At 43.7% G+C, this 13,271-nt stretch overlaps 1 protein-coding gene across 5 annotated transcripts; it reads right to left on the bottom strand.

Annotated features, from left to right (window-relative positions):
• Positions 1-10,648: 10,648 nt before the first annotated feature.
• LOC125530187 lies at positions 10,649-12,789 on the bottom strand. Of its 5 annotated transcripts, none has more exons than XR_007292871.1 (5): positions 12,522-12,789; positions 12,327-12,441; positions 11,966-12,019; positions 11,759-11,849; positions 10,649-11,048 (listed from the first exon to the last, which is right to left on the bottom strand). XR_007292871.1 is itself a non-coding variant. In XM_048694590.1 (5 exons), the coding sequence occupies exons 1-5, from the start codon at positions 12,590-12,592 to the stop codon at positions 10,922-10,924; spliced, it is 495 nt and encodes a 164-aa protein (XP_048550547.1). In that variant the 5' UTR covers positions 12,593-12,789; the 3' UTR covers positions 10,649-10,921. The 5 variants fall into 5 exon arrangements, 3 of the variants coding, with proteins under 3 accessions (XP_048550547.1, XP_048550548.1, XP_048550549.1); XR_007292870.1 differs by having other exon boundaries at positions 11,935-12,019; positions 12,376-12,441; XM_048694590.1 differs by having other exon boundaries at positions 11,935-12,019; positions 12,321-12,441.
• Positions 12,790-13,271: the final 482 nt, after the last annotated feature.

Genomic DNA, 13,271 nt, shown 5'->3' with positions numbered 1-13,271 from the left:
CACTTGTAGGCAATCCGCACTGGTGAAATCCTAACTCCTCGGTCAGAACAAATTCCCCAAAGAACAGAAGATCTTCGTTTCTGTCACTGAAGAAATTGACTGAACAGTATGAGATTTCCAATGGCTTGACTTGAAAGGATTGGGTATGTGTAGGCTCTGAGATGAGCATCACTTGGAAACTTTTCCTTAGTTTTACCCCGATCCCCTTTAACATTACGGTGTTTCCTATGACTCAATAAAGACAAAATGAAACTACAAAAACAAAAGTCTTCATGCTTCATAATCATCACATCAATATCAAAGTCTTCAAGGTCACACCAATTTCCTCATTTTCAAAGTCTTCAAGAAAACCAAAGTCTTCAAATGAAGACATTCATTTTTAGAGGTCGACTTTCTTCGTAAATATCAAACTCCTCATAGACTTATAGAACCTGTGTACACTCATAAACACATTAGCCCTTAATCTATAGGTCTTCAATACACCAAAATCACTAAGGGGCACTAGATGCACTTACAATCTCCCCTTTTTGGTGATTGATGACAAATAGGTTAAGTTTTCAACGGGGATAAACATATGAAGTGTAAATACTGATATTGAGGAATTTGATTGCAAGATATAGAAGAACTCCCCCTAAAGATGTGCATATTTGAGGAATTTCCTTTCAATTGCAAATGCACATTGTAGAGTAAAATTATGGATATCTCCCCATATATCTTGTAATTCATACAGACATTTAACATATAACATGACGAATTTTAAATGCATGATGAAATATGATGTCTGACGAAATTCAGCATGCATGCATTAAGGTACTTGAGGAAATAAGCATGCAGAAAGCAGTTTAAAAGTATCAGACCACCATCAGACTTAAGTTTACAACTCATCAGAGCAAACACCTCAGAAGAGCAAGAGTTGTAACTTTAAAAAAACATCCCATATATAAGACCCGCTTGAAGACTAACTCAAATTTCTCCCCATTTGTCATCAAATGACCAAAATGGACGAAAAATGAGGACTAACGCCCCTGAAGAATATCATCATGATGTTGATGGAGGAGTGCCAGCGTTGTTAGGGTCGTCCGTTGAAGTAGGGCCTGCCACAGTGTCGTTGAGATCTTCAGCTTCATCCGTGTCACGTGATGAAGAATATAAACTTGTGACCGACTGAGGAACTTTGACCTTCTTGAATTTCTTCAAAGGAGGATGAGACCAGTCAAAGTCCTGTTGAAACCCCATCTGCTTGAGATCTTTATCACTGTAAAGATGAGATATAATAGCCCAAGTGCGGTCGAAGATTTCATGCGCATAGTAATGATTCTTCTTTACAATGTTTTGTGTGATAGTCATGTTCTGAAGAATTAAGCCAAATTGATGCTTGACGCATTTGTGATTCCGATCGACCTTCTGATGAAAACTTAGAAGAATCTCACGATCAGTCATCACGCGTGGGGCAGTGGCTTGAGGAGTTGGCTTTGAGGCTTTTGTGACAGAGTCCTATGTTGTAGAGTCATCATTGTTGGAGTAAGATGCAGCTTTGCGAAACTGACCATCCAATGGACGGGTGCCTTCATCAATAACAACAGCTTTGCCTTTTTCGTCAACTGAGGAAATAGTCCTTTTGAGGACTTCAATGGGAGGCAAAAAGCTAAGGTGATCACTACAAAAAAAGACACATCCGTGACATTTTGGGCCAAACGAATTTTTTTCTGTCATGCTTATGACACTTCTATGATGATAATTGTGACAAAATCCAGTATCATCATAGATGTGGTGGGATCCTACTTCTATGACAAAAAATCATGACAGAAAATGGGATTTTCGTCCTAGGCTGGCCGGAGACACAGCTGCATGACATTCTTTGCGCCATCCATGACGGAAAAAACCATGGTAGAAGCGAGGGCGAGGAAAATATCGGGGAGTTCCCGGTTACGGTGGGTGGTCGGGGCCGAGCAATGCGCGTGGGTGCGAGGCATTGGGATCTAACTGAATCCGAGCGAGGCGTTCGCCTACTAAACCCGAGCGATTGCACTACAGGCTATGCGTTACGGAACCCGAGCGATCGATCGATATGACTGTTAACTAAACCCGATCGAGTGATTCCTTCACTACTGCTGCTAACTGAAGCCGATCAAACCTGCTGCCTCTTGAAGAACAGTGAGCGTTCTTACGGGGGGATGGATGAACATGACCCTATGGTAGTAGGGGCCGTTGCCGCTGGATGAACATGACCCCGATCGATCGAGCCGGTTGGGGTGGATGAACATGACCCCGTGGAGTGCTGGATGAACAGGACGACCCCGTGGAGGGTTGGTTGAATAGTAGCCGTGGAGGCCTGGATGAACAGTAGGCCATGGAGGGGTGGTTGAACAGGACCCCGTGGAGAGGGCTAGTTGAACAGTAGCCGGTGGAGGAGCGGTGGAGGCTGGATGAACAGGAGGCCATGGAGGGGTGGTTGAACAGGACCCCGTGGAGAGGGCTAGTTGAACAGTAGCCGGTGGAGGAGCGGTGGAGGCTGGATGAACAGGAGCCCGTGGATGAAATAGCTCCCCCCGCACCCCACCCCCCATCCGATTCCCCATTCATACTCTGTCGTCCTCCATCTGCCACCCCATCCCACCCATCAACCACCGCCCTCCTCCATCACACCGGAGCCGATTCCCCGACGTCGTCGTCCACCGCAACCGTAACCGCAGTGCCCTCCATGGCTAGTAGTTGAAGCTGAGGCCGAGATGTCCATACCCGAGCCAGTTCAACCACGCCGTCCTGCGCCTCACCGCCGCCGCTCCAACTTCGCCACCGTCCACCGCATCGGAGTTGTTCCCGCTACACCATCCTTCGCCGCCTCGGATCTGCTTCCCCTCCACCGACAGACGACCGCCGCAATATAGTCAACAATTTGGCCATGGGTTCATCCAACGCTCGACCCTCCTCCAAAACATCGGTTCCCTAGGTAAAAACAATAAAATTGTTGCGACATCTGGAGGACCTAGCACTGGCAATCGGAAATGGTAATCCTCTTTCCTTATTCGTGCAAATCTTACGTGTCTGCTTGCACGGTATTCATCCCACAGAAGACACTAGTTGACCACTTCTTCCTGATACTAGTGAAGTAAATATGCCCTAGAGGCAATAATAAAGTTATTATTTATTTCCTTATATCATGATAAATGTTTATTATTCATGCTAGAATTGTATTAACCGAAAATTTAGTACATGTGTGAATACATAGACAAACAGAGTGTCCCTAGTATGCCTCTACTTGACTAGCTCGTTAATCAAAGATGGTTAAGTTTCCTAGCCATAGACATGAGTTGTCATTTGATTAACTGGATCACATCATTAGAGAATGATGTGATGGACTAGACCCATCCATTAGCTTAGCACTATGATCGTTTAGTTTATTGCTATTGTTTTCTTCATGACTTATAAAATGTTCCTATGATGATGAGATTATGCAACTCCCGAATACCGGAGGAACACTTTGTGTGCTATCAAATGTCAAAACGTAACTGGGTGACTATAAAGATGCTCTATAGGTGCCTCCGATGGTGTTTTTTGAGTTGGCATAGATCGAGATTAGGATTTGTCACTCCGTGTATCGGAGAGGTATCTCTGGGCCCTCTCGGTAATGCACATCACTATAAGCCTTGCAAGCAATGTGACTAATGAGTTAGTCATGCAATGTTGCATTACGGAACAAGTAAAGAGACTTGTCGGTAACGAGATTGAACTAGGTATTGAGATACCGACGATCGAATCTCGGGCAAGTAACATACCGATGACAAAGGGAACAACGTATGTTGTTATGCGGTTTGACCGATAAAGATCTTCGTAGAATATGTAGGAACCAATATGAGCATCCAGGTTCCTCTATTGGTTATTGACCAGAAGTGAGTCCCGGTCATGTCTACATAGTTCTCGAGCCCGTAGGGTCCGCACGCTTAACGTTCGATGACGATCGATATTATGAGTTTATGTGTTTTGATGTACCGAAGGTAGTTCGGAGTCTCGGATGTGATCATGGACATGACGAGGAGTCTCGAAATGGTAGAGACATAAAGATTTATATACTGGACGACTATATTCGGACACCGAAAATGTTCCAGAGAAGTTTCGGATAAAACCGGAGTGCCCGGAGGGTTACCGGAACCCCGCGGGGGAACTAATGGGCCTCATGGGCCTTAGTGGAGAGAGAGAGGGGCGGCTAGGGCAGGCCGCGCGCCCCTCCCCCTTGGGTCCGAATTGTACTAGGGAAGGGGGCGGCGCCACCTATCCTTCTCTCTCTCCCTCTCCTTCCTTCCCCCTCTCTTCCTTGTTGGAAACCTACTAGGAATAGGATTCCTATTCCTAGTAGGAATCCTACTTGGGGCGCACCCCTATAGGGCCAGCCGGCCTCCCCCTTGCTCCTTTATATACGGGGGTAGGGGGCACCCTAGAACACACAAGTTTATTGTTTAGCCGTGTGCGGTGACCCCTTCACTGATTTCCACCTCGGTCTTATCGTTGTAGTGCTTAGGCGAAGCCCTGCGTCGGTAACTTCATCATCACCGTCATCACGATGTCGTGCTGACAAAACTCTCCCTTGACCTCAGCTAGATCTAGAGATCATGGGATGTCACCGAGCTGAACGTGTGCAGATCACGGAGGTGTCGTACCTTCGGTGCTAGGATCGGTCGAATCGTTAAGACGTACGACTACATCAACTGTGTTGTCATAACGCTTCCGCTTTCGGTCTATGATGGTACATGTACAACACTCTCCCCTCTCGTTGCTATACATCACCTAGATAGATCTTCTGTGTGCGTAGGAATTTTTTTGAAATTACTGCGTTCCCCAGCAACTAGATGTTCCTAGTAACTCGTGATGCACAAGGTTTCTCCTCATATACTATTTCACCTTAGCTAGAGGTCCATCGGCCCCCTAGATTTCAATTCCTGGTCAGTTGATTCCCAATTAAAGGAAGCATTCCCCGGTGTAACATGCGCTAGTTCGCCTATTATGCCGGGGAAGCAGCGCCTCAGTGTTTATCTTAGGGGTGTGTGGGGCCTAGGAGTTGCTAGCGCCGGATCTGGAGGTCGGCCAGGATTAAATGGATGGCCGGGGGCGCTGCCAAGCACGGCGGCGGTGTCAGGTTGAGGGGAGGGCGGGGCGGCGGAGGCAGTGGTCTAGGCCGGTGGCTGCTGGCGGTTTGAGAAATATCATCAACAATAACTGGCGGGAGGTAGAGGAAGGCCATCTGCCCGTTCCTTATAGATCGGATGGTTCATAAAAAATCGACTGGCCTATTTATTTTTAGTCGACTGTTATTTTGATAGGACCACATGTGGTGGTGTGCTGGAGGAGTACCTGCATTTCCTGTGCTCATATATTACAAAATCATACGGAGTAGAATCTAATTTTGTTTCCCATGCAATGTTGTAGAGCTATCATATGTCTCCTGTCATTTATTTTTCAGCCACCTGCTATCTACTACTTTTACAGTGCACTAGTTCTGCACACACTTCACTCATACTCTCACTATTATGTTTTTATGCAAGGGTATTTCAGACTCTGCCTTGACAGAAGGAGAAAAGAGAAGAGAGAAGTCGCTCCTTCTTGCTTCGCTGGCAGGCAAGACACGTTTCCATGCTTTAAAGGTTGGATGTTCAACAGACGAAGACGGTAAACATAGCCCTGGAGTTGATGATCTCGCTCGCCGTGAATCACCATCCCAGGTGCTTGCTTTAAATTCACGGTGTCATACGTGGTTGCATGTTGCATATGGCGTCTAGCTTATATTGAAAAGGACGAAGTCGGTCTTTATTAAGATAAGGAAATATATTTTTTACATGAACGACCATCCCGGGAGCACCAGAAGACAAATAGCTAGTCAGGGCACTGGACGAGCCAGTGACAAGCCCAACACAGACATGCATCACCTGGAAGCCAACTAAAAAGCCATGATGGTGGCGAAGCAGCCCGCCTCCCATCAGGCTCTCAGGTCCTCGATGATCATGCTCACCACTCCAGCCGAATTTTTAGCTTGTATTGCTTCTAATTTGGTTAAATTGCATCTGCTTAGCTTACACATTATACCTTTGAATATGGCATGCTTAGCTTACACATTATATTTGCTTACCATGTTCTTACATCAAACTAATGTTCTTGTGTATCCCTCATCAATCACTTATGATGAGGCAGTCAGGCCAGTGGACTACTGTGAGAAAAGATCCTCATTTAAAGAATGCATCGTCAGCCTCCCCACATCGTCAGGCTAGATGAAGATAGTGAATGTAGCTCTATAGTTGATTATCGCATTTCCCCTATACCAGCATCACATGTGCTTGCTCTAACTTGGCAGCATGATATGTGGTTGCATGTTGAATATGGTGTCTAGATTGTTATTCTTCCAATCTAGTTAAATTGCATTTGCTATTCTGCTTAGTTTATACATTAAACCTATTAACGTGACATGTCTTCCTGTTTTTAGTACATAGTACATATGTATATTAAGCATGTCGTTACATAAAACTATTGTTTTTTTGTATCCCGCATCAATCAACATGACGTGAATCAAGATGACGAGACACCTTAATTATATGCAGTGTGATATTAGTTGCATCTTTCATATGATTTATAGCATGCGCTGCTTCTAATTTGTTGAAATGCCATTTATAATGGGACGCTTTTAACTTGGCAGAGTCATATTGGTTGCATCTTTCATGTGGTGTCTAGCTTGCATTGCTTCTTATTTGTTGAAATGGCTTCTGCTTAGTTTACACAAACAGTTGTGAATATGCCATGACGTCCTGTTTTTCGTACATATTCCATCCTGTTATCATGTGTTTGCCTTACATCAAAGTAGTGATCGCCAGTATCATGCACGAATGAGTTCTGAAGAGTGAATTTTATTGCTTTTTCTTGTTGGTTTTACTTGAAAATTCAAAATCAATAAAGCGGAAGGAATTTAGCAAGGCAGCGGATAAAGGTGCTCCTTCCAAACGGAGGGCCTCTACAGATTCTACTCCTCCACCCCCAAGATGATTTGCAAGACAACACATGCACAGACACTCAACGTAGTTGTGTTGATGATGAGCACGTCTTCCCTAGTGCATCATCACATGTGCTCCCTCTAACTTGGCATTGTTATATGTGGTTGCATGTTGTATGATGTCTAGATTGTATTGCTTCTAATTTTGTTGAATTCCATCTGCTTACTTTACACATTATACTTGTGAATAAGACGCGTGTTCCTGTTTCTAGAACATACAATATATGTTTATCACACCATGTTCTTACATCAAAGTACTACTGTTGTGTAACCTGCAACAATCACTTATCATAAGACATGTTTGACTTGGGAGTGTGGTATAGGTTACATCTCGCATTCTTTTCTAGCTTGTGCTACTTCTAATTTGTTGAAATGGCACTTATGACAAGACAACTTTAACTTGGTAGAGTGATATTCGTTGCATCTTCCATATGGTGTCTAGCTTTCATTGCTTCTACTTTGTTGAAATGCCTTCTGCTTAGTTTACACATCATAGCTGTCAATATGCAATGTTGTCCTTTTTTCTTACACATACAATCGTCCTATCATGCGGTCGCCTTACATTAAAGTAGTGCTTGTCAGCATCCTGCATCAATGAGTTCTAAAAAGCGAATTTTTATTCATTTTTCTTGTGGGTTTTACTTGACAAGGCAATACAACTAAGAAAGAGGAAGGAAAAAAATTAAGGCAGGGACTGATGGTGGTCTTCCGGCGAAACCGGCATCCAGGTGCTTTCTCTAGCTTGGCAGTGTGATATTGTCTTGCATGTTGCATACGGTATCTAGCTTGCATTGCTTACTATTTGTTGAAATGGCTTCTGCTTAGTTTACACAAACATTTGCGAATATTCCATGTCGTCCTGTTTCGTACATGTTCCATCCTGGTATCATGTGTTTTCCTTACATCTCGCATTCTTTTCTAGCTTGTACTACTTCTAATTTTTTTGAAATGGCACTTATGACGAGACAATTTTAACTTGGTAGAGTGATATTCGTTGCATCTTTCATATGGTGTCGAGCTTTCATTGCTTCTAATTTATTGAAATGCCTTCTGCTTAGTTTACACATCATAAGCTGTGAATATGCAATGATGTGAATATGCAATGGCCCTAATGATGAGAGACCTTTAACTTGGTAGTGTGATGTTGTTTGCATCTTGCATATGATTTATTTCTTGTATTGCTTCACATTTGTTTAAACGCCAGTTATGACGAGACACTGTTAACTTGGCAGAGCGATATTTGTAGCATCTTTCATATGGTGTCTACCTTCCATTGCATTGCTTCTAATTTAGTGAAATGTCTTCTGCTTAGTTTACACAGCATAGTTCTGATTATATCATGCCGTCCTGTTTTTCGTACATATTACATCCTCCTATCATGTGGTTGTCTAACATCAAAGTTCAGTTCATCTGTATCACACATCAATTTGTTCTGAAGAACTAAATTGTTATTCATTTTTCTTGTCGGCTTAACTTAATATGGCACAGAGAAAGAGGAAGGAACACATAATGACAAGGGATGGTGTTAGTACTAAGGACACACAGAAAGGGAAGCGGAAGAATCCTGCAGATTCTGCTGGTACTGATGGTGCAATAGAAGGTCAAAGTCCAGCAGAAAATTGTACAAACAGGGTATCCCGTGCTACAGGAGCTGCAGAACAAGCCAAATAGAAACCAATAGCTGCCACCAAACAAGCAGAGACAACCCTAGTTGTTGCAACACCTTCCATAGCACCACTAGCTGCACGAGTTACTCGTTCGTCAACTCAGCTAGCAGCACATCCCCAAGCTCCCTTGCCACCTGACTCTACTTCCGAAGCACTCTTGACACAGGACGAGTTGTGTCGGGGATATACCCCACGGTATGACCCGGCTGGAGTTGTAAACCGGCTGGGACTTGGTAAACCGGTGGATGGTAAACCGGCGGAGAGTTAAGATAGAAAGTCAAGACAGATGGCTAAGACAGATGGTAAACTGGCGAGTGTTAAACCGGCAGAGTTAAGATAGATGGTAGCACCGGCAGGTGTTAAGTCAATCATAAACCGGCAGACAATGTTAAACCGGCAGACGTTAAGAAGCCCAGGAAGGGAAGTCAAAATAGTTTAAGTCTTAGTCTGAGATGGACTCTACATGTAACCCGCCCCTGTAACTTATATAAGGAGGGGCAGGGCTCCCCAAAGATGGACAAGAAAACAACAATCTCTAGGGCTAGACACAATTAGAGGAGAGCCGGTTTACGGCGACTCCCTCGTGATGATAATGAGATCTAGCCTCAAACAGCATGTAGGGTTGTTACCGGATGATGTTTCCCGGGGCCCGAAGCTGTCTAAATCCTCGTCTTGTGTTGTGTTTCTCGATTCCGCTCAACCCCTCTTAAGCTACCACATAGATGCGTTGGCCTCACGACTAAGTCCTTCCGCTAGGACATCTGACATGACAATTCCACAACAGTTGGCGCCCACCATGGGGTCTGGCACGGTGGTGTTAAGTTCTTAGAGGGATCTTTTCCAGGGTTCGAGAAGATCGTAATTGGTCCAATGATAAAGAACAGACGCAGAAGAATTCACATCAACTATGAATTTCATCGGTCAAAGATTGAAGAAGGTTTCCGCAACAGTATATACAAGATTGAGATCGAGAAAGATTTAGGGTTGCATCTATGCATCGCCACGTCCAACAGCCGGTCGAAAGCTGGCAAGAGATGTTTTTGGCTGTGCGCCGTACGCGCCGTCGAACCGCTGACGACCGGCAAGGGATCAGTTTTGCCGAGATAAACTGCCACTTTATGGTAATCTGGAAGTCGCCGTGGCTACTTCAAATACAAACCGGATTCGAGTTGATTGGAGACAGCGATCACGTGTCACGCACAGCGGCGGTTTACGACCTCACAAGATCTCCCGAATCGATCAACCTAGCAAACGTGCATGATGAATCAAGTGTCCTTAGTGCTGATCGGGGTCACACACGTATAAATTAAATATCCGTAGCGCCTGATGGATGCCCACCCACGTGAAGATCCCATGTGCAACCATAGTACTTGCGTGGGTTCCAGGAAGAGATTTATAAAAAGGGGGAGAGCGGGAGAAGCCACGATCTGGCACTACTAGATTTCCCATTTTAGCCGATGGTCCAATTACCGTCGGATATTTAAGTTCACCGTCGGAGACTCTTATAACTGACGGTACACCGTCGGCCATCTCCCGTCAGCTATGCTTTGTCGGCCATTATACTAATAACCGACGGTACCATCATATTATATCTTTGCCCACGGTAATAAGCCGACGGTGAGCCGTCGGATATGTTGTTGCCTACACCTGGCTCCCAGTAGGTCGAATGCGCTTATAGTCGACGGTTCACTGTCAGGTGTTTATCATCCGACGGTTATTGTTTATCGTCGGTTTTCTTAATAGCCAAGGGTATATACAACCCGTCAAGGTTATGCACAACTGAGAGGAGAGCCAAACCATCGGTTAGTGTAATTACTGATGGTGCATACAGCCCTTTGGGGATTCCTTTAGTAGAAAGGTTAGCTCGCACCTTCAATTTAGAAAGTCGCCGACTGTCTAAAGTGCATGTATGCATTTTTTTTACCCAAGATGTTTGTTGTGCCATAGGCCATTAGTCAACCCTCACTGATTAATTTCACTGAGAGGGAAGTGCAATATATTACACAATATTTCAAAATATTGGCATTTCCGATACATCTCATAATTACACAACCGCACATGACCAAAAGAACATTTAGCATAATCTAGGTATTACAAACCTAATGAGTTGCATATGAATTACATTTACAATAACAATCCATCTAGGAAGTGTCGAATCAAAAAAATAGTATCAGAGAGGTCCAGACAATTTGCATAAGCTAAATTTTCAACAAACTTCAGATCTTTACTTTATCATAATGCTTATCGCCACAGCTATCATCTCCCTCGTTGCCATAGATGTCATCCTCCTCATCATCAGTGTCATGATCATTTTAATAGCTCGGACCGCTTCTAATATTGCTTGACACTCCCTAAGAAATGACAAGACTAGTTGTAAAAGAGATGAAAAACAATGCAATGTAAATGAAATTTGATTGAGCTACAAGGAATAAACTTTTTTAGGGAAGCTACAGAGAACAAAAGTAATTGTTCTAGAAACATCTATGCATGGAGATATATAGCTAATCACGTCTTACTGTGGGACTTAGGAACTCAGTGTACGTCGACAATTACTCGTGTTACACCAGTAATTCATTCCTTTCCAAACCATGCATTGGGCAATAGAAACTTAAATATAAACACAAACAGTAAAAATAAACTGGTTCACTATTTTGCATCTTTTTCCACAAGGCTACAGACTAGTACTTTTTGACCTCTAAATATACTTCCATGTATTTCTATGTATTCACGCAAGACAAAATCTATTTACCCATCCCAACATTCAGTTATTTGTGGTACTATTTTCCTAATTGTTGAACATGTAGTTGTACCTTTACACAGCTGCCGATTAACGGAAAAGCCAATAAAATGGCAGATGAAATCATACTAGATTTCTCGAAGATAACGGATGTGGCTGCCATGAATTTGGAGAGCCAAGAGGGATATGGGGCACAAGCTACCTTCAGGTTCCAAGGATATGATTTTGACAGGCAAGGAATTCATCAAACACTTTACAAGGACAACACAAACGAGAGCCTACGTATGCATAGTAACTGCATACGAAACAGAAAGTTAGACTGACCCATAAAGGATGAAGCGAGGCTTATGTGTTGATGCTCGAGTCGAACACTTCATTTCTGTACAGCTCAAACAGACAAGCACAGTGTAGTAACCTGAATTGCAGAAGAGTATAATATGTTTGTCAACGAAGCCTTATCTGAATGTTTCTCATTTTATTGTTTTTGAAACTGGATTTACTGAAGCCATCGACAAGGGCTTCGTGCTTCACCAATTTCGCCTTGTTCCGAGCAATCTTGGACAGCCTCATCAGTCTGAATCCACCCTGTGTTCATTAGGCCTCTGTTATCAGGGAAGATATTTCTGGTACCTTACCAAGATTCAAATAGTCTAGTGTGGCACAAACCATGGCAATGTTTTGCATCATCTAAATATGCACGTATTTCCTCATCTTACTTTGTTCCTGAATAACTAGGTGTACAAATTAAGCGAAGCTACTAATACTATTCCCTTGTGGTAGTATTTCCAGCATAGTTGTGTGCATCGTACCAATTTTGACATCTTAGCTATCTAAGATTTGACATCAGAAATCAATTAAACTAGAATAGATGGGGATTGCAGGACACCTTAACTTGTTGAGTAGTACAGTATAGTAAATGGCGAACGAGAACAGAGCCGAACCCATTAGCCCGCGCTGCCGCTCGACCATCAGTACACTCGCCATTGCCTGCCGCCACCGCTAGCGTACTGTCGTTGCAGAAAGAGAAGAAAGAAGAGACAAGGTAAGAGGAGAGAGGAAATCCGGGGAAGGGAAAGGAGGCACTGACCTAGAGTCGTAGCCCATGAGTGTTGCACGACGCCGCCAAACCTGGCGAGAGATCTGGGTGCACTTGCACATTACGGGATGATAGAAAGGGGTGAGAGGAGCAAAACATCTCCAGCCTCCCCGGCCATAGCTGCTGTGGAGAGGTGATGGAAGGAGTCGATCTGAAGCTAGGCGGTGGGGAGCAGGGGAGGTGATGGCTGGTCTATGGCGGCGAGGTGAGGATAGGCCACGACGGCTACAAGGGGAGGTTAGATGAAAGCGACTGCAAGTTCGTGCCGAGTGGGCTATTTAGGATTTTTCGTTTCGCGCTTGTGTGCGTTGAAACTTTCAACGCGCGTGTAAATATGACTTGATTTTTTTTACTTCTTATACAGTCCTCTGTAAATTAATATATTCCTCTTATATATTCTTCTGTACATCAAAACATTGATCATAATTATATTTCATCAATTTAAATACAATGTAGTAATTTCACAAAAAAATAAAATAAAAATAAATACAATGTAGTAAATTCAACGTATGATATTGAAATATACTTTGCAACATTTTAAACTCAAATAAAATGAAGAACAATTTTTTTATCACCCGATGGATCACAAGCACGTGTCAACCACTTTGTTCACTTGATACATGTCCTAGGGCCCCAGACACCGCTTTCCTCCAGCCTAATAGCTTAATCGGTGTGCTACCAATTGCCCCTTTCGTTACTTCAAACCCCTCATGCCATTGCACGCGGATGATGTGGTTTTCG

Source organism: Triticum urartu, unplaced genomic scaffold (genome assembly GCF_003073215.2).
Source record: "Triticum urartu cultivar G1812 unplaced genomic scaffold, Tu2.1 TuUngrouped_contig_6132, whole genome shotgun sequence".
Taxonomy (NCBI): Eukaryota; Viridiplantae; Streptophyta; class Magnoliopsida; order Poales; family Poaceae; genus Triticum; species Triticum urartu.
Note: the sequence above shows the minus strand (reverse complement) of the source record. Positions and strands in the feature narration are given on the sequence as shown.

Excerpts from the sequence above, each read along its gene's own strand:
- LOC125530187 (XM_048694590.1), bottom strand. The coding sequence starts at position 12,592 with ATGTGCAAGTGCACCCAGATCTCTCGCCAGGTTTGGCGGCGTCGTGCA. Across the intron at positions 12,442-12,521 it reads CTCATGGGCTACGACTCTAG|TACGCTAGCGGTGGCGGCAG; the intron begins GTCAGTGCCTCC and ends CTGCAACGACAG. Across the intron at positions 11,049-11,758 it reads CCTCGCTTCATCCTTTATGG|GGAGTGTCAAGCAATATTAG; the intron begins GTCAGTCTAACT and ends GTCATTTCTTAG.